The sequence below is a fragment of the Chiloscyllium plagiosum genome, chromosome 5, assembly GCF_004010195.1.
Source record: "Chiloscyllium plagiosum isolate BGI_BamShark_2017 chromosome 5, ASM401019v2, whole genome shotgun sequence".
Taxonomy (NCBI): domain Eukaryota; kingdom Metazoa; phylum Chordata; class Chondrichthyes; order Orectolobiformes; family Hemiscylliidae; genus Chiloscyllium; species Chiloscyllium plagiosum.
The window spans coordinates 88,615,861-88,641,497 of NC_057714.1; the positions used below are offsets into that span (position 1 = coordinate 88,615,861).

The 25,637-nt window shown below is 40.6% G+C and overlaps 1 protein-coding gene across 7 annotated transcripts in view; it reads right to left on the reverse strand.

Moving 5' to 3' along the window:
* The window catches only part of arhgap12b (Rho GTPase activating protein 12b), a 199,258-nt gene that overhangs the window by 82,948 nt on the left and 90,673 nt on the right, over positions 1 to 25,637 (reverse strand). For 4 of the 7 annotated variants that reach the window (XM_043690603.1, XM_043690597.1, XM_043690598.1 and 1 more), the window contains 2 exons: positions 23,527 to 23,667; positions 22,779 to 22,859 (listed from right to left, as the gene is read on the reverse strand). The exons of 1 other annotated variant lie outside the window; for it this stretch is intronic. In XM_043690603.1, the coding sequence (XP_043546538.1) occupies positions 22,779 to 22,859; positions 23,527 to 23,667 (222 nt within the window). The remainder of the gene's footprint in view (positions 1 to 22,778; positions 22,860 to 23,526; positions 23,668 to 25,637) is intronic. 2 more of the 7 variants (XM_043690602.1, XM_043690600.1) reach the window with 1 other exon arrangement.

Below are 25,637 nucleotides of genomic sequence, written 5' to 3' on the forward strand. Positions count from 1 at the left end.
CCTACCTGCATTTGCACATCACTTCAAATCCATGCCCTCTTGTTCTTGACTCTTTTATAAGCAGAAACAGCTTTACCCAATCCAGTCTGTCTGGCTCACTCAAGATTTTGAAAACCTCAATCAGAGCTCCTCTCAGCTGCTTCTCTACAAGCAGCACAGTCACAATTTCTTCGATGTATCCTCAAAGCTGAAGCTTTTCATACCTGAAACCAATCTTCTAAGTTGCTTCTGCACTCTCTCCAATGCACATTGGAATCATTCAAGAATCACAGGGAAGGGAACACAGGTGGAATGTTTGAATCCTTGATGAGTTTCTTCAGCAACAATTGAGCAAATGGACACTGGATCCAAAAGAGTCCATAGAGAGAACTAAACTACTTACTCAGCAATGTTTCTTCAAAAATACACTTTCATAATATTTGTAAACTCACAAAACATTAAAGGCAAAATCAGTCGTTGTCTTTCAATACCGTATTTACTACTCAAATTCCTAACTACATTTATAATTTCAGGGTATATCTATAACATGCATTTACATTTCATGTGAAGTATGTACTGATAGCGACACCCAAAGGGTTCTGAATGGATCGCAGTTCCTTGGTGTAAAATGCAATAGTAGTGGCCTTTCCCCATACAGCCTTTCCTGCAGCTGCCCTTAGCCTTAGAGTGTCCATCACACATAGTCCTGCACCTTGAGAATGAGTTTGCAACACTTATTCATATAAAGCTCTTTGTACTGAGCAACAAGCAAGTTACCAGCACACTAAAGAGCATTTTCCAGAGTTATTAATCCTTTAGTAGTTGATGTTTGTCTCAGCAGAAGTCCCTGGGATCAGCTTGTACACCAGAGTCTTCTGTTAGAGAGCAAAATGATATGAATTTTGAGAAAAACAATTGCATTTCTTTGCAAGCCTACATTACAAAAATGCATTCTGTAGGAGGTCGGTTTTGAAGACTGCATACAAAGATGGTAAAACCTGGGAAGGATCTGACCAAGACATTGTCTCTCACCACTAGCTATGCCTTTCTGCTGGTTTGTAAACTCTAGGGATAAAACATTCTGCCAAATAACCTTCATACTAGGATGCCCATTACATTTCTGCAGTGTACTGTTGTCGCTCATTCTCAAACAATAAAACGCTGCAGCATACTGACCAGCAAGCTGCCATAATCCTACAGAGAACTGAACTCACACTGTTGGAATCACTCTGCATATGCAGCCAACTGAGCTAACTAACTTCCTAATACTAAATAGTACATGCACCTAAAAGATCAATATTGTTTAGTTTCATAAATCAGTTATTAAGTCCAAAGCATGAAGTTAGGCAACTGGGGAAAGGATGGGAAGAAAATAACGAAAGAAGTTGGCTTTAAAGACAGGATTGAGACATTTGGGTTCATAGACATTTAAAGTTGGCAGCTCAGGTTAGAAAGTCTACAAACTGAATGAATGAAATTCTAACGCATTGGGAGAATATTGTATGAACAAAAGCAAGGAAATGACCAACTTAAACTACCGTATTTACTCATGTATAGGTCGAATTTTGAAGACTTTTTTAAAGCTGAAATTAGAGGGTCGACTAATAAATGAGGTATTGTTTTCGAGGGGATGAAATTCATGCTTGGTAGGAGTCAAAAAATGGGCAAGAGCCAGATCTCTATATAAAATAATAAACAAAAGGATTACTGAATATTTATCTACAAAATAACTACCTTCATTCTGCCTGCTATGGTAGAATGGTACAGTAGTCCCCCTGTACCTGCAGGGGATATGTTCCAAGACCTGCCACAGAAGCATATCTAACGCTGTTCTGTGTATAAGTGGAGTAATTTACACCGTTTTGAATTTTTAGAACTAATTTGAGATGCAAGGAATTGTTTAGATAGTTGAGGCAGATATTATTCGGCAGAAAGACTTGCATTTAAATCAGGAGAAAGTGAGGACTACAGGCACTAGGGATCAGAGTCGAGAGTGTGGTGCTGGAAAAGCACAGCAGGTCAGGCAGCAGGAGCAGGAGAATTGACGTTTCGGGGATAAGCCCTTCATCAGGAATGAGGCTTGTGGGCTGGGGAGAGCGGAGAGATAAATGGGAGGTGGGGTGGGGCTTGGGGGAAGGTAGCTGAGAAAGTGATAGGTAGATGAAGGTGAGGGAGAAAGTGATGGGTCGGGGGGGGGGTGGAGTGGATAGATGGGAAAGGTGATGGACTCCTGACTTGTCCGACCTGCCCAGCTCCTTTTCCACCTATCCACTCCACCCTCTCCTCCCTGACCTCACTTTCATCTCCTTCCCCACTGACCTATTGTACTCTATGCTACTCTATCCCCACCCCCACCCTCCTCTAGCTTATCTCTCCACGCTTCAGGCTCTCTGCCTTTATTCCTGATGAAGGGCTTTTGCCCGAAACGTCGATTTTGCCTGTCCTCGGATGCTGCCTGAATTGCTGTGCTCTTCCAGCACCACTGATCCAGAATCTGGTTTCTAGCATCTGCAGTCATTGTTTTTACCAAGGTGATGGACAGGTCAGGTGGGCGGTCCCTAGTTGGAGGCTTAGGACTGGGATAATGTGGGGGGAGGGGAAATAAGGGAGCTGTTGAAATCCACATTTATCCTGTGTGGTTGCAGGGTCCCAAGGCGGAATATGAGGCGTTCTTCCTCAAAGTGTTGGGTGGTAACAGTTTGGCGGTGGAAGAGGCCCAGGCCCTGCACGTCCTTGACGGAGTGGGAGGGGGAGTTGAGTGTTCGCTATAGGGCTGTGGAGTTGGTGGGTACAGGTGTCCCAGAGATGTTCCCTGAAATGATCCGCAAGAAGACGTCCTGTCTCCCTGATGTAGAGGAGACCACTTTGGGTGCAACGGATATAGAAGATGACATTGGTAAAAGACCACATCTACCAACGTCATCTACTGTATCCATCACATCCGATGTGGTCTCCGCTACTAATATCACCTACTGCATCCATTGCACCCGATGTAGTCTTCTCTACATCGGGGAGACAGGATACCTTCTTGTGGATCGTTTCAGAGAACATCTCTAGGATACCTGCACCCATCAACCCCCACCGGCCCATCGCTGTGCACTTCAACTCCCCCTCCCACTCCATCAAGGACATGCAGGACCGGGTCTCCTCCACCGCCAAACCATTACTACCCAATGCCTGGAAGAAGAACACCTCATATTCTGCCTTGGGACCCTGCAACCACACGAGGTAAATGTGAATTTCATTCCCCCCACCCCCCACCCCTACCCACATCATCCCAGTCATAGAGATGTACAGCATGGAAACAGACCCTTCGGTCCAACCCGTCCATGCCGACCAGATATCCCAACCCAATCTAGTCCCACCTGCTAGCACTCGGCCCATATCCCTCAAAACCCTTCCTATTCATATATCCTACCAAAGCCTCTGAAATGTCGCAATTGTACCAGCCTCCATCACCTCCTCTGGCAGTTCATTTCATACACGTACCACCCTCTGCGTGAAAAAGTTGTCCTTGAGGTCTCTTTTATATCTTTCCCCTTTCACCCTAAACCTATGCCCTCTAGTTCTGGACTCCCCAACCCCAGGGAAAAGACTTTGTCTATTTTTCCTATCTATGCCCCTCAATTCTGTAAATCTCTATAAGGTCACCCCTAGCCTCTGACGCTCTAGGGAAAACAGCCCCAGCCTGTTCAGCCTCTCCCTGTAGCTCAGATCCTCCAACCCTGGCAACATCCTTGTAAATCTTTTCTGAACCCTTTCAAGCTTCACAACATCTTTCCGATAGAAAGGAGACCAGAATTGCACGCAATATTCCAACAGTGGCCTAACCAATGTCCTGTACAGCCGCAACATGACCTCCCAACTCCTGTACTCAATATTCTGACCTCCTGACCTGCCCATCAGTTATCCCATCTATCCGTTCCCAACTGACCTATCACTTTCTCCCTCACCTTCATCTATCTAGTGCTTTCTCAGCTAACTACCCCGAACCCCACCCCTCCTTCCCATTTATCTCTCAGCACTTCCTGGCCCACAAGCCTCATTCCTGATGAAGGGCTTACGCCAGAAACGTTGATTCTCCTGCTCCTCGGATGCTGCCTGACCCACTGTTTTTCCAGCACCACACTCTCGACTTGCAATTAAATCAGACAAATGCTGATCTCAAATCTCTTGTACTTTTATATTGTTTGTGTTTCTTGGACATTAGCAAAGTTAAACAAAGTAAAATGGCCCCAGCTTTTACAAAGTGTTAAAACAATTATTACCTATATAATATAAAAGTATTAAATTTACAGTGGTTGAGTATAGGACACATTGTAAAGAGAAAGTTTGTAGTCAAGTCTCGATTATCACTTGCATTTCATCTTTGAGTAGTAATACATTTTTAAGAATTAGCCAGAGAAAGACAATCACAAACAAGTCAATATCTATATGGTCATTTAAAATGGGAAACGCACCTTCCCGGTCCCTGGTTCTGGAAAGTACTCTGTAATATATTTGTGCTGGTAAACCGTGGGTAACTGAAACTGTGGAAACTGACTATGTGTTACAGCAATTCTGAAAACCTGGGGGTAGAGCATGACGGTTGGCGGACTGGAAGACTTGGAACGGAGTGGTATGCCAACACACTGGAAAGCCAGAGGGGAGTGCACACTGACATATAAATGTTGATCTGTAACTGTGAAGAACTAGGGTTGACTTATACATGAGGTATGAGGAAAATACAAGATTTTTTGGCCAAAATAAGGGGTCGACTTATACATGAGATCGACCAATATACTAGTATATGCACTAACTTCAGTCACTACAGCTGTTCGAAAGTACCATATGGGAAGTATTTTTTTAAAATGTATTATATCTCTTTTGTATTCAATGATGTATTTTACTTTAAGTTATTTCAGTTGGGATTGCAAAATATCATGCATGTACTGTACAGTCTTTGAATTTGTAAACTGTTTTTCTGGCTAAGAGTTGATGAGACCAAACTCTGGTTTTAAAATGGATTCCAATGGGAATCCAATTCACTTAATAATCATGATTTTTCAGGAATGCAACCACAAATTTACATGAGGGCTTGCAATGGAGAATGCATTCAACTCTGGGCTCTATTATTGAAAGAATAATTCAACCACACAAAGTACTTTGTACAGTTCTGGTCGCCATTTTGTAAAAAAGAATACGAAGGAACTGACATTGTGAGTTGAACAAAACTAAAATTATGATCAGTAGGAACAAATTACTGCAGATGTTGGAATCTGTACTGAAAACAAAAAATGCTGGCAATCACAGCTGGCCAGCCAGCATCTGTGGAGAGAGAGCTCTGATGAAGTCATCAAAATGTTAGCTTGCTCTTTCTCTCTCTCTACAGATGCTGTCTGACCCGCTGTGCTTTCCAACAGTTTTTGTTTTCAACTATAATGATCAATATTTTTCAGAATGTAGAGGGGTAGGGACACACAACTCAGGGTAGTCATCACATTGGTTCATAGGAGATCTATTTTTGTCTCATCAAAGCACACAAAGGGGCTTAAATTTGTTGAAAACCTCTCAAGCCATAAGCACTATAGAATGCTGAGCATGCAATACATATTGTAAATATAACCAGTACCTATTAGTGCAGTAACAAACTAGCATGGGATTTAATTCTAAATTTTAAAATTTCATTTTAGTTTTATAAAGGTTACAGAACTTTGATGAACATCTGCCTTAATGTCAAATACAGCAGAGGATTAGTCAGCTTATTTTGACCAGCCTGATCATGATGGCTGAATGGCCCCTTTCTAGCTGTAAATATCTAGCAGTCTATTATGAAATCCAAATCTAGTTCTCCACTTATGTTTAATTCAGATTTATAATTGCATGTGAAATATTTCCTGTGCATCTTTCTCTGCTAGTCTTGTGGTTTCATTGTCACATTTGGAGAAAATTAGAGTTAATTTGGGGCACTTATATAAAGCGATAAAATCATGGTGAGATAGTCGCTTGCTTTGTGTGGAAAATTGTAGCCTACATTTCCACTGACTGCACACAAGGGCAGTGATGTGAGTACAATTCAGATACATAACAGACAGAACCCAATTACCATTATTCCATCTCAATACATATTGACATTTCATTGCACATTGTTTCTTTGAATTAAAGAGGTAAAGATTGTTTTAACAAAAGCAAAATACTGTAGACGTTGGAAATCTGAAATAAAAACAGGAAGTGCTAGAGACATTCAGTAGGTCTGGTTGTATATGTAAAGATAGAAACAGAGGTCACGTCAACCAAGAGTCAGAGTTAAGAGTGTGGTGCTGGAAAAGCACAGCAGGTCAGGCTGTATCTGAGGAGCAGGAGAATCGAAGTTTTAGACAAGGAGGGAGGGGAAATGAGGAAACTGGTGAAATTCATATTGATGCCGTGGGATTGGAGGGTCCCAAGGCAGAAGAGGAGGCATTCTTCCTCCAGGTGTCGGGTGGTTAGTGAGTGGTGATGGAGGAGGCCCAGGACCTTCATGTCCTTGGTGGAGTGAGAGGGGGAAAGTTGAAGTGTTTGGCCACGGGGCAGTAGGGTTGGTTGGTGCAGGTGTCCCGGAGATGTTCTATGAAGTGCTCTACGAGTAGGTATCCTGTCTCCCCAATGTAGAGGAGACTGCATTTGGAGCAATGGATACAGTAAATGACATGTGTGGAAGAGCAGGTGAAACTTTGAATGATGTGGAAGGCTCCTTGGGGGTCTTGGATAGAGGTGAGAGGGGAGGTGTGGACGCTGGTTTTGCAATTCCTGCGGTGGCAGGGGAAGGTGCTGGGAGGGGACAGTGGGTTGGTGGGGGGTGTGGACCTGACGAAGGTGTTGCAGAAAGTGGATAGGGGTGGGGAAGGAAATATATCTCTGGTGATGGAGTCTGTTTGTAGGTGGCGGAAATGGCAGAGGATGAAGTGATGTATACGGAGGTTGATGAGATGGAAGGTGAGGACTGGAGGGTTCTGTCCAAGAGTCAGAGTCAACCAAGTATTTTATATGTTTCAAAACCAGTACAAATCATAGGACATTACTTGTAGCATGGTTGAGAGGTTGGACACAGAGTAACCCTATATAGACAACAAGCAAACCTAATGTCATTTACAATATACCTTGCAAGAACTGTAAGAAACGCGAAATTGGACAAACAGACAGAAAACTAGCCACCTATAAAGAAGAACATCAACTAGCCACAAAAAGACATGACCTACTCTCACTAGTATCCTTACATATAGATGAGGAAGGACACCACTTCGACTGGGAGAACACATCCATCCTAGGACAAGCCAAACAGAGTCATGCACGAGAATTCCTAGAAGCATGGCATTCCAACCGGAACTCTATCAACAAACACATCGACTCAGACCCCAATTACCACCCTCTGGAAAAAGAACAGGAAATGGCATCACCATGACACCAACAACCCAAGGAAACCTAAATACATAAATAGAAAGTGGGTCAGTAACACCAGTGCTTCACCAGAGGCTGTTACCTAGTATGGTGATGAAACGTCTGAAAATGAACCTTCCAGCTCAGTGAGCAAACTTACATCCACAGAGTAAGGCTACATTATATATTCTATTAGTAGTATGAAATAAGTGGTGTTCTATAGAACCATTCCAAGTCCTCAGTATTTTACTGTATATGCTAAGTGATATATAGCTGAGTTACATTAATTATCATCTAACTGAATGATGGAACAGGTTTGAGGTACTGATTCATTTCTTTTGCAAAACAGAAAATGAGATGTAATATTTAAATTAAATATTAAATTGATAGAGAATGAGGATTTGTTTTCCTTTGGATGTGAAGGGTTTTTCTTTTTAAGGACATATCAGTTGCGAGAGTAATGTTACTTTGAGGATTTGCTTCAACAGTTTTCATTCCTGAAGGAAAAAAAGGAATGCTTTCTTTGCCACTAGGTGGATACAGAGAGCCAGAAATTTCATTACATTTCCTGCACAGAAAAAGAAAGGTCCTTGTTGGAAATGTAAATCTGGAACTGAGAATTCTTTTATATTAAAAAGAAAGTCAGACCATAAATAACACAAAGAAAACATTTTGTTAAAACCTGCATCATGACATCTACAAGGGTTTGAAGGGATATGGGCAGTGTGCTGGCAGGTGGGACTGGATTGGGTTGGAATATCTGGTCAGCATGGACAAGTTGGACTGAAGGGTCTGTTTCCGTGCTGTACATCTCCATGACTATGACTCTAATACCAAGTAAATCTTGGGACACAAACTCTCATTGTTATTTTCTCACAAAAGTCCCTGATCTCTCGATACAAGTACTGGAAGAAAGATAGAGTCATTGAGATGTAGAGCGTCACCAGTTAGGCCAGTATTTCTAATCATCTCTGACTGCCTGATGATGATGGTTAGCCAGTTTTATGAATTGTGGATAGGTTTACACACAGGGCTGCTAGGAAAATCTAGAAATGTTACGCCACCGACACTCAAAGAACAGTGATATTGTTTCAAGTCAGGATGGTGTGTGCCTACCTGGTTTGGGAAAGACACAAACTCTGCAGCATATTACCTTAAAAGTAATTTTGACAAGTAACAGTTAAAAGAATTATTCACAAATTGTCCAAACATGGGTCTGTAGGGGAAATCGCATTTTACAGTTGGCATTGGGATGTCTTCGTGGCTCAGTTATGGCTGGCTGAATTTAATTTTCTGGAGACAGTTACGCCGAGTTTTTAATTCTCCTTTTAGGAATCCTCTATTTGTGATTAAGTTTTTCATCGTACTTATAACTCAAACTTTGCTGAGAAGAGTTTCAGAAAAAAGACAGAGCAAAGTTATCTCAAGCTTATTCAAATCCAGCATCTACTTCCACAAATAAGCTGGATCACGCACTGAAACTAATGAAGATTGTGAGCAACTTGTTCCTTGCACATGCAACATTTTTGCTGTGATAGCCATTATCTTTTGCACAATTTTCAATATACATGATATTGTAAATTAGTATTTTGGACAAACACATTGCATCACTGTCTGTGAGATCATGATGAGCACAAGCTGCCTCATGCATAAAACAATGACCATAGCTTGAAAGTACTGCTGTTAAAACAACTTACATTTTGAAAACATGTGTACATGCAGTTTTCTCCCCCCTTCTTCCCAAAGGGTCTGTTTCCATGCTGCATGACATTAATAATTTAGTTTGACAGTTAAAACCTGAAACAACATCTGATGGTGTTGATGAAAAATGAGTAGGTCTGAAGAAATCACAGAACAAATCAACAACTGAAATAAACTGAAGGTGCTGGTTAACTTTTTTTTTCAGTAAATGCTCCAAAGCTATTTAGAGAATCAACACCGTATCAGAGATGTTCACACTAGAAACATAAAATGATTGTAAGCACAGGAGGAGGAGACCATTTGGCCCATCATATCCATGTTTGCTTTCTGCAAAAGCAACTCAGCTAGTCACATTCTCCTATATTTTTACAGTAACTCAACAAATTTTCTTTCTTCAAATGCTTAGCTAATTCTCTTTTGAAAGCCACTATTCAATCTTCCTCAACCACCTTCTCAGCTTGTACGTTTTGGGATAATCATTTGCTGCATAAGATGATTTTCATGTCACTGTAGGTTCTTTTATCAAACACCTTATTGTCACTGTCAAACACCTTTGACTGCTGTCCCCTGGTTCTCAACCCTTCACTAATCACAGAATTCCTCTCCATATGCTTTTCCCAGATCTCTTAAAACTCTACTCAATCAAATCACCCCTCAACTTCCTTTTCTCCAAGTAGAATTATCCCAATTTTAAAAATATACACATAATTCCATTATGTGTATAAACTTTCACTGCACTCTTTCTAAAACCTTCACATGCATCTGTAAATATGAAGTCCAGAAATGGGCAAAATGCATCTGTATACTATTTCCTGTTCAGTTCCTGTGAATAAATGAATTAAGCTCAGGAGTAGGCAACTTGGTCCCTCAAGCCTGCTCTGCTATTCAATAAGATCATGGCTGATTTTAGCCACACCTCCACTTTCCTGCTTATCCCTGATAACCTCGGTCTCTCTCATTAATCATGAATCTACACATCGGTCTTCAAAATTTTCAATCATCTTCCTCCACTATATATTGTGGAAGAGAGTTCTATAGACTCATGATCCTCTGAAGGAAAAAAAAATCATCACTGCCTTTAATCAGCTCTACAAATAAATGAGTGTCACACTAGTCCCAAACTGGTTATAATTTATAACACTTTTCTTAGGGTTAATCTATGAGCATGAATCTGAAGCATTAACGCAAAAGTATCCACTGTGAAAAAGTAAAGATACCTTAAAGCCATAACAATTATTGGAAGTACTACTTCTTGTGGATAGCATCAGGTTCTTAGTTCAAGGCTTGAATATTAAGTCTGTTCAAATTTTACTTGTATATACTATTTTAAGTACTTATCTTTTTCTTTCAAATGTTATCTTTTAAAGTCCCTCAACAAAATGATGGATCTGTGAATAATTATTTCCCTGGTGAGAATGACTCAGAAATAACGATTGTTGGAAAATTTCCTCCAAGGAGTTACAGGCATCTTGGCTTTCATGACCTTCCACACTTTGCATCGTAGAAACAACTCATATTTAGAGTACTGCATAAACAGTGGGAGTTTTCTATTCATTTTGTGCCTTGGGATACAGCTACGTTTTAAATATCATGGAGACTGACTGCACAGGAAAGGGTGTTGAAAGCCAGGAAACACCTGTTGGCTTACACATCTCCTAGCGCGACAAAGGAATTCTTAAGCACAACTGACTGACCGGACACACAGATGCCCAATAAGGAAATTTTGTAGGCCAAGGATGCAGCTAATCCCAGGCTATTTATGCACAATGCTTTATTGCAAGCAATACAGCAGTAATAAATGAAGAGCTCCAGAATTTATGCTTCTTTCAAAATATTAGCAACAGCATAGACTAAAAGAAATATCACATTTGGTGATCAGATAATCTTTACACTTGCATCAGAAATTTGATAATATAAATTAGTGTTTGTCAAAGCATTTCATATACTCCAATAAATCAGTGACCACACAGTTGGAATAGTAAAATATTTTCAAAATATGAACTAAAAAAGAAAAGCATAAACCAAAAGACAAAAAGGTAAAAGCAATGAGTAAATTATTCCAATTAATATATAAAAAGGCTGCTTTAATGTGAACACACTGAAAAGCAGGATTAAGGACAATCCCAAGGCATTTTATATGTAAAATCAGAGCAAGAGAGTAGCTAGAGACATGGGAGGTTCAGTCAAGGATAAAGCAGGGTATGTATGCATTATCCCACAGGAAGTATGATCTGAAATCCCCACCTACTTTAAGACCACCATCCTGGTGCCAAAGGAAAATGATGCATCGTGTCCCAATTGTTCTGATCTCCATAATTATGAAGTGCCTTGAGAGGTTAGTCATGCTCACATCAACTCCAGCCTACCAAATTGCCTTGATCCTTTGCAGTTTACATACCTGCGCAACAGGTCCACAGCTGACGCCATCTTCCTGGCTCTACGCTCACCCTGGGACGTCTGGATAACAATATCCACGACAGGCTCCTACTTATTAACTACAGTTCTGCCTTCAACACCATAATTCTGAACAAGCTTATCTCTACACTCCAAGACCTAGGTCTCCGCTCCCCACTCTGTAACTGGAAACTGGATCTTCGACTTCCTGACTCATTGGCCGCAACAAGTAAGATTAGCACACAAAACTTCCTCTTCAATGGTGCTCTGCAAGGCAGGGTACTCAGCCCCCTGCTATCCTCTTTATACAGCCCTCACTATATTCCTTATACAGTCACAGCTGTATGGCCAAATTCCGCCTCAACTCCATTTGTAAGTTTGCTTACGATACAACGATGTAGATCAGATCTGAAACAATGAGACAGAATAGAGATCGAGTGCTTTGCAGCATATTGTAAAGACAACAATCTCTCCATTAACATTAGCAAAATGAAGCAGCCAGTCATTGACTTCAGGAAGCGGAGTGGCAGGTACGCCCCTGTTTGCATCAATGGTGGCAATTGCCAAGAACATCAACTTCCTGGGAGTGATGATCATCAACAATCTGTCCTGGTCCATCCAAGTCGATGCAATGGTCACGAAAGCACAACAACATCTCTACTTACTCAGGAGGGTAAAGAAATTTGACATGTCCACAAGGATTCTTACCAATTTTTATAGATGCACCATAGAAAGCATCCTATCTGGATGCATTTCAGCATGGTTGGCAACTGCTCTTCATAAGACCACAAGAAACTAAAGTACCGTGACCACAGCCCAGTCCATCATATAAACCTATCTTCCATCGACTGAGTTGAGAGTGGGGTGCTGGAAAAGGAGAGCAGGTCAGGCAGCATCCGAGGAGCAGGAGAATGGACATTTCGGGCAAGAGCCCTTCATCAGGAATGGCTGAAGGGCTCTTGCCCGAAACAGCGATTCTCCTGTTCTTCGGATGCTGTCCGACCTGCTCTCCTTTTCCAGCACCCCACTCTCTATTCTGATCTCCAGCATCTGCAGTCCTCACTTTCTCCTTCCATCAACTGACTCCATCTAAGTTTCCCACTGCCTCGGGAAAGCAACCAACAAATTCAAAGTCCCCTCCCACTCCAGCTATATCCTCTTCCATTGGGCAGAAGATATAAAAATGTTTATACACATATGAATAGATTCAAGAACAGCTTCTTCCCCACTGTTATCAGACTTCAGAACAGATGTCTCAAATGCTAATTCTGATCTCTCTCTCTCTGCACTTTCTCTGCGGCTGTAACACGGTAAGTCGCCAAGGATTTTAGCTACAGGTGAGGTCTCAGAAGACTGGAGATTATCCAATATTGTTCCTTTGTTTAAGAAGGAAATTATAGGTCGGTGAGCTTTACATCCGTGGAGGGAAATTACTAGAGAAGATTCTTAGAGACAAGATATACTTACATTTGGAAAAGAATGGATTTATTAGGGATAGTCAGCAAAGCTTTGAATGGGGGAGTTTTGTCTCTCAAATTTGAGTTTTTTGAGGAAGGGGAAATAGATAGCGACATCTTGAAACATGTCCGAATCACAGAGGTGGTGGTGCTGGATGGCTTAAAATGCATAAAGGTGTTTAAATTCCTGGGACTTGATCAGATTACCTAGAACTCTGAGGGAAGCTAAAGAAGTGATTGCTGGGCCCCTTGCTGAGATATTTGTATCATCAATAGCCACAGGTAAGGAGCTGGAAGACTGGAGGTTGGCAAACGTGGTGTCACTATTTAAAAAGGTGGTAAGGAAAAGCCAGGGAACTATAGACCAATGAGCCTGACATTGGTGGTGGGCAAGTTGTTGGAAGGAATCCTGAAGGATTTGGAAAGGCAAGGACTGATTAGGGGTGTCAACATGGCTTTGTGTGTGCAAAATCATGTCTCAATAACTGGATTGAGTTTTTTTTTAAAGAAATCACAAAGAACATTGATAAGGGCAGAGCAGTGGAGGTGATCTATCGGGACTTAGTAAGGCAAGGTTCCTCATGGTAGACTGATTAGCAAGGTTAGACCACATGCAATACAGGGAGAACTAGCCATTTGGATACAGACCTGGCTTGAAGGTAGAAGACAGAGGGTGATGGTAAAGGATTGCTTTTCAGACTGGAGCCCTGTGACAGTGCTGTGCCACAAGGATTGGTGCTAGGTCCATTTATTTTATCAATTATATAAATTATTTTGATGTGAACATAGTAGATATGGTTAACAAGTTTGCAGATGACACCAAAATTGGAGGTGTAGTGGACACAGAAGGAGGTCACCTCAGGGTACATTGTGATCTTGATTAGATGGGCCAAGGATTGGCAGTTAACAGTTTAATTTAGATAACTGAGAGATGCTGCATTTTGGAAAGGCAAATTAGGGCAAGACTTATACACTTAATGGTAAGGTCCTGGGGAGGGTTACTGAACAAAAAAAAACCTTGGAGTGCATGTTCATAATTCCTTGCAAGTGGAGTCGCACGTTGATAGGATAGTGAAGGCGACATTTGGTATGCTTGCCTTTATTGGTCAATGCATTGAATATAGGAGTTGAAAGGTCATGTTGTGGCTGTACAGCACATTGGTGAGGCTACTTTTGGAATACCGCATGCATTTCTGGTCTCCCTGATATAGGAAGGCTACTGTGAAACTTGAAAGGGTTCAGAAAAGATTTACAAGGATGTGCCAGGGCTGGAATGTTTGAGCTGTAGCTCGACGCTGAATAGTCTAGGTCTATTTTCCCTGGAGCATTGGAGACTGAGGGGTGACCTTATAGAGGTTTGTAAAATCATAAAGGGCATAGATTGGGTAAATGGACAGGGTCTTTTTTCCCCCCCAGAATGGGGGAGTCCAAAACTAGAGGGCATAGGTTTAAGATGAGAGGGGGGAAAATTTAAAAGGGACACAATGGGCAATTTTTTCATGGAGAGGGTGACACATATATGGAATGAACTGCCAGAAGAAGTGATGAAGGCTGTTACAATTACAAAATTTAAAAGGCATCTGGATGGGTATATGAATAGGAAGTGCTTGGAGGGATGTGGGCCAAATGCTAGCAAGTGTGACTACATGTATCTAGGAAACCTGGTGGGCATGGACGATTTGGCCTGAAGGTTCTGTTTCCATGCTGTACATCTCTCTGGCTGTAAGTGTTAAAAGATGATTGATGAGGGTAGGGCAGTAGATGTTGTCTACATGGACTTTATAAAACATCTGACAAGATCCCTCAAGATAGGCTGATCCAGAAGATGAAGTCACATGGGATCCATGGTCAGTTGGTAAGTTGGATACAAAATTGGCTTGGTTGTGAAAGACAAAGGGTCATTATGGAGGGGTGTTTTTCTGATTAAAGGTCTGTGACCAGTGGTGTTCCGCAAGGATCAGTGCTGGACACTTTTCTGTTTGTAATATACATAAATGATTTGGAATGAAAATCTCAGAGATCTGATTAGTAATGAAAATTGAAGTAGTTGTGGATATTAAGAAAGGTTTATCAAAGGATATCGAGCAGTTGGAAGATGGAGAAATGGAAGATGAAGTTTAATCCAGACAAGTGTGAGGTGAGGCATTTTGAGAGGTCAAATGCAGGAGGAAGGCATACAGTAAACCAAAGAAACATAAAAACGAAAGACACTATACACAATTTAACATGGCCAATTCACCGAAACCTGCACATCCTTTGGCAGTTCCTTTGGGTGCATTGATATACAGAGATCTTGGGGATGCAAAACCACAGCTACCGGAAAGTAGCAACATAGATGGATGAGGTGGTGAAGACTCACGACATGCTTGCCTTCATTGGTTGGGGCTTAAGTACGAAAGGTAGTAAATCAAATTGCTGCTGTATAAAACTTTAGTTAGGCCACATTTGTAGTATTGCGTGCAGTTCTGTTCACCACACTACAGAAAGAACGTGGAGGCTTTAGAAAGAGTATGCTGCTTGGATTGGAGTGTATTAGCTGTAAGGAGAGGTTGCACAAACTTGGAGTGTTTTTACTAGAGCTTCAAAGACTAAGGGGACGACTAAATGGAAGTATATAAAATTATGAGAGGCGTGAATAGGTTGGATAGTCAGACTGTTTTTCCCAGGGTGGAAATATTAAATAGTAGGGAACATTAGTGAGAGGGGGCAAATTTAAAAGACATGTGCGAGGCAAATTGTTTACATAATAGGTGGTAGATGTCTGGAATGGGCTGCCAGGGGAGGTGATAAAAGCAAATATGATAGCAACATTTAAAATGCATTCAGGCAGATACATGAACAGGCCAGAAATAGAGGGATACATACCATGTGAAGGCTAGTGGGATTAGTTTACTTGTATCCAGAGTGTGAAATGTATGGGATCAACTCCCTAAACTCAGTTCAGTTGAGAATTTCAATTGAGATTTATACAGTATTTCATTAAAGCACTGTGTTTCTACTGAAATGCATCCTTTTGTTTTTCCAGTAAACAAAAGGAAATACATTTACAATGGAATTGGAAAAGCATTAATTGCTTATCCCTACCAGCTTTGAATTGAGTGACTTGCTAAGCGATTTCAGAGGGTGATTAAGAATCTGTGTCTGGAGTCACATGTAGGCCAGATCATGTAAGGGTAGCAGATTTTCTTTGCTCAAGGACAGACAGCGTTTTAATAACAAACCAGCAATAGTTAAATGGTTACCATTAGACCAGATTTTAATTTCAGATTTTTAATGAATTCATTTCACCATCTGCCATGGCATTTGAACCAATAGCACCTGAATATTAGCTGAGGTGCTGGATTACGAGTCCAGTAACATTACAGCTATGCCAACACATTCCTGTAGGAGCTGTTAAATTGTTTGGCACCAGTGTGTTTTCAGCTCCTTCCCATATTTGCTACGTGCAAAATTACACTGTTTCCAATGACTTCACTACAAATAACAGTGAAGTAATTGAGTACATCTGCAATTGGTAGAATGTATTCTTGCTCTTGAGAGTAGCATTCAACATTAATTTTAATGAGCTTTAATTAAAATAAGCTGCATTTGAGTAGCAATAACATAATTTTGTGTTGTTACTGTGGTGTTACTGTAGAATTGGCTACAATTTTAAAAAAAGTTTCTAAATAATTACATAATTGCTCCTTAGAACCCTGTAACTTTGCATTACAAAGGAACAAGTGCCATATGGCAAGATGACTCTTCTATAAGATCCATAACATTTATCGTGAACAAGACAATCTGTTTACAATTCTCTTCCCACCTTTGATTTCCTTCCAGCATTTGCAAAAACATAGCAAAATGCACTGTTGACAATAAACCAAGAACAGGTTTATGATAAAAGTTGGGAGCAGAATATAATAAACAGGATGAATAGAATTAAAGGCACAAAAAAGATGATGAAGACAATGAAGATGAAGAAGAAAGGCAGGAAAGTATGAGAGGTTTGGTTGATGACAAAGAGAGCCCAAAAATCTTCAACAAATGTACTCAAAATAAACAAATGATGATATTGATTTGAGTCAAAAAGTGAAATCTTGTGGAGACTGAGGGCATTAATGATGTTCTGAAATGAGTGTTTTATATCAATCTTCATAAAGAAAAAGAATTACATTAACACTAGGATCACTGGAATATGGGTGACAAGACACATTGTAGGGAACAAAGCAGAAGAAAGCTTTAAATAATATCAACATATTTCATAGTTACCAACTCATCCTGTTAAGGTGTAATGCAACATATATCACTGAAGAAAATTAGAATTGAGATAGTTTTAAGTCTGGCCACAATACTCCAAATCTCTTTGGATACCGGAGTACTAGAGAACTGGAGGATTGAATTTTTTTTATCCCATTTACAATTTAGGCAAGAGGGATAAACTCATAAATCAACTAGCCACAACAGTCAAAGACAGAATTAATCATGAAAGGACACATGACATCTCAAGGTTATAGCACGTGACACCTCCTGGATATCAGTGCTTTCCAGGACAAACACATGTGCACACACATTTGCAGTTCGAGGAGTTTAGCCAAGTCATTGAGCTTGAGGCTGAGTTGTAGATTCTGTGACAGAGCAACGATTAGTAATCTTTGCATGGTCAGGAAGGAGAGGTCATATATGGAATGAGACACAGCCTGCACGATTGTATAGTTGAGGGATCCAGGAGACAAAATTAGAAGAAGTACACCTTTGCTTGTTTCTTGGTTCATCGTTTTTAAGGTCTTTTTGACAGGATAAAATTGAAGCCCAAGATCGGGAGCCTAGCACAAAAAGAGTGACATCACAGGATAACCATAATCATTGGTTGGTAATAGCTGCTAATTTGACAGTCTACTATAAGTTACTTTCAGATTGAAGGTAAACAGGAGAAATATTTATAGATTACAAACTAAAAGAGGAGTAGAATTTTTTTAAAAACAAAAATAAAGAGTTAAGTAAATGAAAAAAAGATGCAGGGCCAGGCAATGTGTTGTATCTGCATGATGTGGGAGCTGGTGGACCCTATTGTGGTTCATAGCAACCACAAATGTAGCAGGTATTGGTTGCTTAAAGAAATCTGTCTCAAAGTTGATGAGACAGATGAAGGAGGGGGATGAGTTGCCTGGATGTTGTGCTTTAGGAGACAATCGCCTCTCAGATTAATTCCACAAATTCTGTAAGTAGTCAGGCACAGGAGGCAGGTAGAGGAATCCAGGAAGTACAGCTGAAGGAGCGTCAGACCTTGTCCAACAGGTTTGAGATTCATGTTCATTGTGTGGATGAGAGCAGGGGATGTAGGGAGGATGAACAAACTGACCATAGCACTATGATACAAGGAATCATTCGAGAGAAGGGACTAAAGAAAAATGGAATTGTAATTGGGGTAGTAGAGTCAGGGGAATTGACACTGTTCTCTGTGGCCAGGATTGAGATTCCCAAAGGCGGAGTTGTTGCCTGGTGCCCAGGTTGAGGATCTCATCTAGGCTGAAGAGGAACTTTGTGTGAGAGGGGAAAGATCCAGTTGCCACGGTTCACGTAGGTACCAATGACATAGGTAGAATGAGGAAAGAAATTCTGACGCCATATGAGCGGCTAAGAGCTAAATTATAAAGCACATCTAAAAAGTAATAACCTCCAGATTACTACCAGAGCCACAAGCTAATTGGTACAAGATAAAAGAGGTAAATGCTTCACTCAAAGATTAGTGTGGGAGAAGTGGATTCAAATTCATGGGTTATTGGCATGGACACTGGGGAAGACTTTGTCTTTAATACATGAAGCATTCAGAATAAGGTAGATGAATTGCTGGCACAACTTGCGGTCATAAGGACTTTGAACTAGTTAAGGGCAGGGTGGCTCAGGAAAGGTTATTAAAGTTTCCAGAACAACTAACAGGACAGAGAGTATGGAAAGGGTTAGTAAGCTAACTTCAGCCACAGTAAATAAAGTGCATGCAATTCTGGTCTCCTTCCTATTGGAAGGATGTTGTGACACTTGAAAGGGTTCAGAAAAGATTTACAACGATGTTGCCAGGGTTGGAGGGTTTGAGCTACAGGGAGAGGCTGAACAGGCTGGGGCTGATTTCCCTAGAGCTTTGGAGGCTGAGGGGTGACCTTTTGAGGTTTATAAAATCATAAAGGACACGCATAGGATAAATAGGCAAGATCTTTTCCCTGGTGTGGGGTCCAGAACTAGAGGGCATTGTTTCAGGATGAGAGGGGAAGATATATAAGGGACCTAAGAGGCAACCTTTTCACACAGAGGGTGGTGTGTGTATGGAGTGAGCTGCCAGAGGAAATGGTGGAGGCTGGTACAATTACAGCATTTAAAAGGCATCTGGATGGGTATATGTAAAAGGGTTGAGAGGGATATGGGCCAAATGCTGGCAAATGGGACTGGTTTAGGTTAGGATATCTGGTCAGCATGGATGAGTGGACCAAAGGGTCTGTTTCTGTGCTGTACATCTCTGTGACACTATGACTCTAAGACTTTAAGTAGTATGGATTGAGAAATGTCAAACAGTTTTTGAAAGACTATTTTTATAAGCAGTATCTGCAGGATTAAACAAGCACTTAAAGTAGCCACTGATGCAAATGACATTGGAGAGGAACTGTGCTCCTTCAGGAAGACAAATTGGATTAGAGAGACCAATGAGTTATCCTCTAAGAAGTTAAAGCAGCATCAAAAATAGTATTCCACCATAGAGAAGAAAACAATTAGTTATTTCTGGCTTTCAAACACTTTGAGATACATACTGCAAATTAAGAGAGCGAGACTATAATCTATGCTGAACATATGTTAAATTGTTGTGGAAAAGTTTAAAACAGAGTACCAGATTATCCCATTGAAGTTTATCTTTCAACTACACCACTAAAAATAATGGTCAGGAAATCAAATGTGATTGCAGATGCCCTGTTCAGAACCTTGAGAAACCAGAGTAAAAATTCCTCCACTTTTGTTTCAGCAGCAGGAACTGCAGGAGCGTCGACCCGAGGCTGATGGGAAGGTGAATCATTGATTTAAAAACTTACCTTGAGTGCTGGGGCCCTCCATTTTCCTTTCAGCAGCAGGAAGAGTGGGAGGGTCGACCAGGGAGTGGACTGGAAGGTAAATCACTGATTTAAAAACCTACCTCGTGAATAGGCGGAGTGCACGCTGAGGAGGAGCAGATATGGAACTGCTGAGCAAGTGAAGCAATATATTTGGGTGGTTGCATTACCTGAAACACTACTTAGGTAGTGTCTCCCACCCATCCTCCTACTGCATGTCCTTGATAAGTACGTACCTGTGAGGCAGGGAGGAGGTGGTCAAGCGAGGGAGTCATGGTTTACTAAGGAAGATGAATCTCTTGTCAAGAGGAAGAAGGGGGCTTAAGTTAAGATGAGACGCGAAGGCTCAGTTAGGGCGCTTGTGAGTTGCAAGTTAGCTCTCTCTTTAGGTCATTCCTGTCTAACAAGAGCCAGAAGAGGTCATGGCAGATAGGATCAAGGAAAACCCTAAAGCTTTCTATAGATATATCAAGAATATAAGAATGACTAGAGAAAGATTAGTGCCAATCAAGGATAGTAGTGGGAAGTTGTGCGTGGAGTCCGAGGAGATCGGTGAAGCGCTAAATGAATATTTTTCATCAGTATTCACGCTAGAAAAAGACAATGTTGTTCAGGAGAAACCTGAGGAGGTGTTAGCAATTGAGGAAAGTGTGAAAATAGATGTCCTCTGGGCCAGATGGGATTTAACCTAGGATTCTCTGGGAAACAAGGTAGAGATTGCAGAGCCTTTTGCTTTGATCTTTGTGTCGTCATTGACTACAAGAATAATGCCAGAAGACTAGAGGATAGCAAATGTTGTGCCCTTGTTCAAGAAGAGGGCAGAGACATCGCTGGCAATTATCGACCAGTAAGCCTTACTTAGGTTGTGGGTAAAGTGTTGGAAAAGCTTATAAGAGATAAGATTTATAATCAGCTAGAGATAAATAAGTTGATTAGGGATAGTCAATATGGTTTTGCGAAGGGTAGGTTGTGCCTTACAAACATTGAGTTCTTTGAGATCGTGACTACACAGGTGGATGAGGGTAAAGCAGTTGATGAGGTGCATATGGATTTCAGTAAGGTGTTTGATAAGGTTCCCCATGATAGGCTATTGAAGAAAAATACAGAGGCATGGGATTGAGGGTGTCTGGATCAGAAATTGGCGAGCTGAAAGAAGACAGAGGGTGATGGTTAATGGGAAATGTTCATCCTGGAGTTCAGTTACTAGTGGTGTACCGCAAGGATCTGTTTTGGGGCCAATGCTGTTTGTCATTTTTATAAATGACCTAGATGAGGGCGTAGAAGGATGGATTAATAAATTTGCGGATAACACTAAGGTCAGTGGAATTGTGGATAGTGCTTAAGGATGTTGCAGGTTACAGAGGGACATAGATAAGCTGCAGAGCTGGACTGAAAGGTGGTAAATGGAGTTTAATGCGGAAAAGTGTGAGGTGATTCAGTTAGGAAGGAGCAACAGGAACAAAGAGTACTGGGCTAATGGTAAGATTCTTGGTAGTGATGAGCAGACAGATCTCTGTGTCCATGTACATAGATTCCTGAAAGTTGCCACCCAGGCTGATAGGGTTGTTAAGAAGGTATATGGTGTGTTAGCTTTTATTGGTAGAGGTATGGTGTGTTAGCTTTTATTGGTAGAGGGATTGAGTTTCGGAGCCACAAGGTCATGCTGCAGCTATACAAAACTCTGGTGTGTCCGCACTTGGAGTATTGTATACAGTTCTGGTCACTGCATTATAGAAAGGATGTGGAAGCTTTGGAAAGGGTTCAGAGGAGATTTACTAAGATGTTGCCTGTTATGGAGGGAAGGTCTTATGAGGAAAGGCTGAGGGACTTGAGGCTGTTTTCGTTAGAGAGGAGAAGGTTGAGAGGTCACTTAATTGAGACATATAAGGTAATCAGAGGGTGGACAGTGAGAGCCTTTTTCTTCGGATGGTGATGGTTAGCGCGAGGGGACATAGCTTTAAATTGAGGGGTGATAGATATAGGACAGATGTCAGAGGTAGTTTCTTTACTCAGCGAAATGGAGGGGCGTGGAACGCAATGCCTGCAACAATAGTAGACTAGCCAACTTTAAGGGCATTTAAATGGTCATTGGATAAGCATGTGGGTGAAAAGAGAATAGTGCAGCAAAGATAGGGTTCAGATTTGTTCCACAGGTTCATCAAGGGTCAAAGGGCCTGTACTGCACTGTAATGTTCTATGTTCTAAAAATGAAGAGGTAATATTGACCAAGGCTACAAGAATAAATAGAAGTATATGTCTGTCTATTGCTTTGTGCTATTTTGGTTTTTGTTTGTAATGATGTGAGAATGAAACATTTGTCATTAGTTGTGCAGTGAAAATGTCATACTCCAGATCACTAATTTGGACAAGATATCCTGACTAGAACCATAATAAGAATTTGGGAACCTTGTCTGGGGAAGGTTCTAACAATCTACAATCAAATATATACAGTCAGATATACATGTATGATAAAAAAAACTGATCCCTCTCTCCTCCCAGGATAATTGTCAAAAAGCTCATTTTTGCTTGTAGTACAGCTATACATTAACTGCTAAAATGACTTGTTTCTTAAGGCAGATCACACAAAGTGCTTGGAAAATACAGTTTTCAATAAATGCCAATAAACACAATCAAATCCCTTTGTCAGGGTCCAACCATATGAGATCACAACTGAAAATAACATTCTGGAGTTGGCTTAAACTTCAAAATCAACCACGTACATAGAATAAAAATTAAACGCTCAATCACTGCACAGTGTTTGAGAGTGTAATATACTCACCTGTGGCAATTCCCATTCAGATTTGGATCCATCTGTCCGGTAGTAATATGGTCGGCCTTGATCATCAATATGTTTCATCCACTGAAAACAAAGATATTGTTTTACACTCTGGTACATTGTAGGACTCAGCACTACCTTAATTATCAAAAAGGAAAATGATTATTATTATTAATCATAATTATTATTTTCCACAAAGGTTTTACCCCAACTTCTCTAGGGCTGATAACAAATACTGAAATTGGGACAATGAAAATAAAAAAATAAGCTTCAGTTTCAGAAAAAGTTGAGACTCGAACTGAAATTCTGATGAGAGTGAGTCAGAAGGTTTTACTGTCACCTGACTGATGGTTACATATTAATTTCTCAAATTTTGCTGCTATACTCTCATCAGCAAATACAAATAATTTAATAACATTACCAGACTAGAAACAATTTCCTCAACTTCTTGAAATACAAGCGAACAGAAAACTACTAGGTCATGTGAAACTCTTTATATCAAATTGCACAGTATGTGAAAAGTTTTGTTGATATGGATACTTCTGATTTCCCTGTACTTAACAATAGTAACTCATCCATTGTCAATTGAAAATAGTATTTAATTTTCAATCTTAATTGAATTAAATTGCCAAATACTGAACTCCGCAACTATAATTTATGTTAATAAGAGCTACAGTTCCTTTTAGAAAAAGAATACAGTAACAGCAGACAGCTAAGGAGCAAGTCAACTGAAGATAAGAAATCAAAGTACCTTTTCATCAGTATATTCATTGACATACAAAGTTTGGCCACGCTCATCCATTTCTTCTGACCAACCACGTGGAGGTAAATCAAATTGATTATCTGTATGGCTGGAGTAAATGCTGCGGTAGTTCTCTTCAGTGATGTGATGCTAGAAGCATTTAGAGAAGGAACATGTTGTGCTTTATGTGTTTGATTATGGAAGTTTCAGGCATTTGAGAATTGCTGTTGTTATTGAAAAAATACAGAAGTAAATACTAATTTCCCTTTGATAAATACTATCCCCTAAATTAAAAGAAGGTTTGAGAAATGAAGTAAACACTTCATTCTCAGGGGTTGCCACAATGGCTCAGTGATTAGCACGGCTGCCTCAGGGTGCCAGGGAGCTGGGTTTAATTCCAGCCTTGCATGACTGTGTGGAGATGGCACATTCTCCCAGTATCTGCCTGGGTTCCCTCTGGATGCTCTGGTTTCCTCCCGAAGTCCAAAGATGTGCAGGTTAGGTGAATAGCCATGGTAAAATGCAGGGTTAGGAGGATAGGATGGGGGAGTGCTGGGTAGGATGCTCTTTGATGGTTTAGTGTGGATTCAATGGGCTGAATGACCTCTTTCTGCACTGTAGGGATACTATGATTCCAAGTTCTTCCAAAATTAATACAAGAATCACAGAAAAGAGAGATTCAAACTTGTATCACACGTGGTGTGAAGAAATATTTCTTTGACTCTCTCCTGAAAAAGCTTGTTAATTTTTAAAAATTGTACCTACTGATCTCAGATGCCCCAACTACCAGAAACAGTTTCTCTCAATCAACCCCATCTATCCCTGAAAACATCAGAGAATACAATCTTACTTTGTGTCAACTCTCCTCATTACTATCATGCAAGTAAACTGATGTTGCACTCCCTCCAAAGCTACTGTACCTATGGTGTGGTGCCCAGAAATGCTTCCTTAATTCATGTCTTCATATAGCTGAGGAATGAATTCAATACTGCTCCCTCCCCATCTCTTGCATTCTATTTCTCAAGACGTAAAAGTCAGTGGTAAATTCATTTTTGAATTTCCAGTATTTCTAGCTTTTTACCATTTAAGAAAGTTCTGTTCCACAGTTAAAACTGAATTATTTATATACAGAAGGAAAGAAGAGAGGTCAAAATGAACATGGACCCCTTAGAAATGAATCTGGTGTGATAATTATAAGGAATAAAGAAATGACAGAGGAAATAAGTAGATATATTGTATCTGGTATAACTATGGAGGATACTTCAAACATCCCATTGAAATGAAAGAAAACGGGAAAGGAATTAAGATCACTATTATGAGTGCAGTTGCATTAGACTAAATACAGTTAAATACCCTGATGGCTTGCATCCTAGGAACCTAAAAGAAACAGCTACAGAAATAGTGGATGCGTTCGTTATAACTTTCCAAAAATTCCTGGGTTTTGGAGAAGTACCTGAGGATTGGAAAACTGCCAATATGACACTCCAATTCACGTAGGTGAAAAGGCATCATTGATTACTCCTTAGGTAAATGCAAGTAGTATTCAGAATAAAAATAAAATTAATGGCACAAATAGAGTTGAATAAGACCCTAAAATACACATACAGAAATAGGACATTCGGCCCATCTAATCTACTCTGCCATTCGATCAAGCTCATGTGTTTCATAACCTCATTGTCATATCTTCTCCCTGTTACCTTGATCCCCTTACTTATCAAGGACCTACCTATCTCTGCCTTAAATACTGAAAGTCATAAGTCAGATGACACCAGGTTATAGTCCAACAGGTTTATTTGAAGTCACAAGCTTTCAGAGCTCTGATGAACAGTCATCTAGACTTGAAACATTAGCTTGCTTCCTTCATGAATGTTATCCAACCCGCTGTGATCACCAGCATTTGTTGTTTTCAGTACAGATGCCAGCATCTGCAGTAATTTGCTCCTGCATTCTGTCTTAAAAACATTCAATGACTGGTCTCCATAATCTTCTTCAGCATCGAGTTCCACAAATTCACCACTCTCTGGCTGAAGGTATTTCTCCTCATCTCAAGGGTCATCCCTTCATTGTGAAGCTGTGCTCTCAGGTTCTAGTCTCTCCTACTTGTGGAAAAATCATCTCCA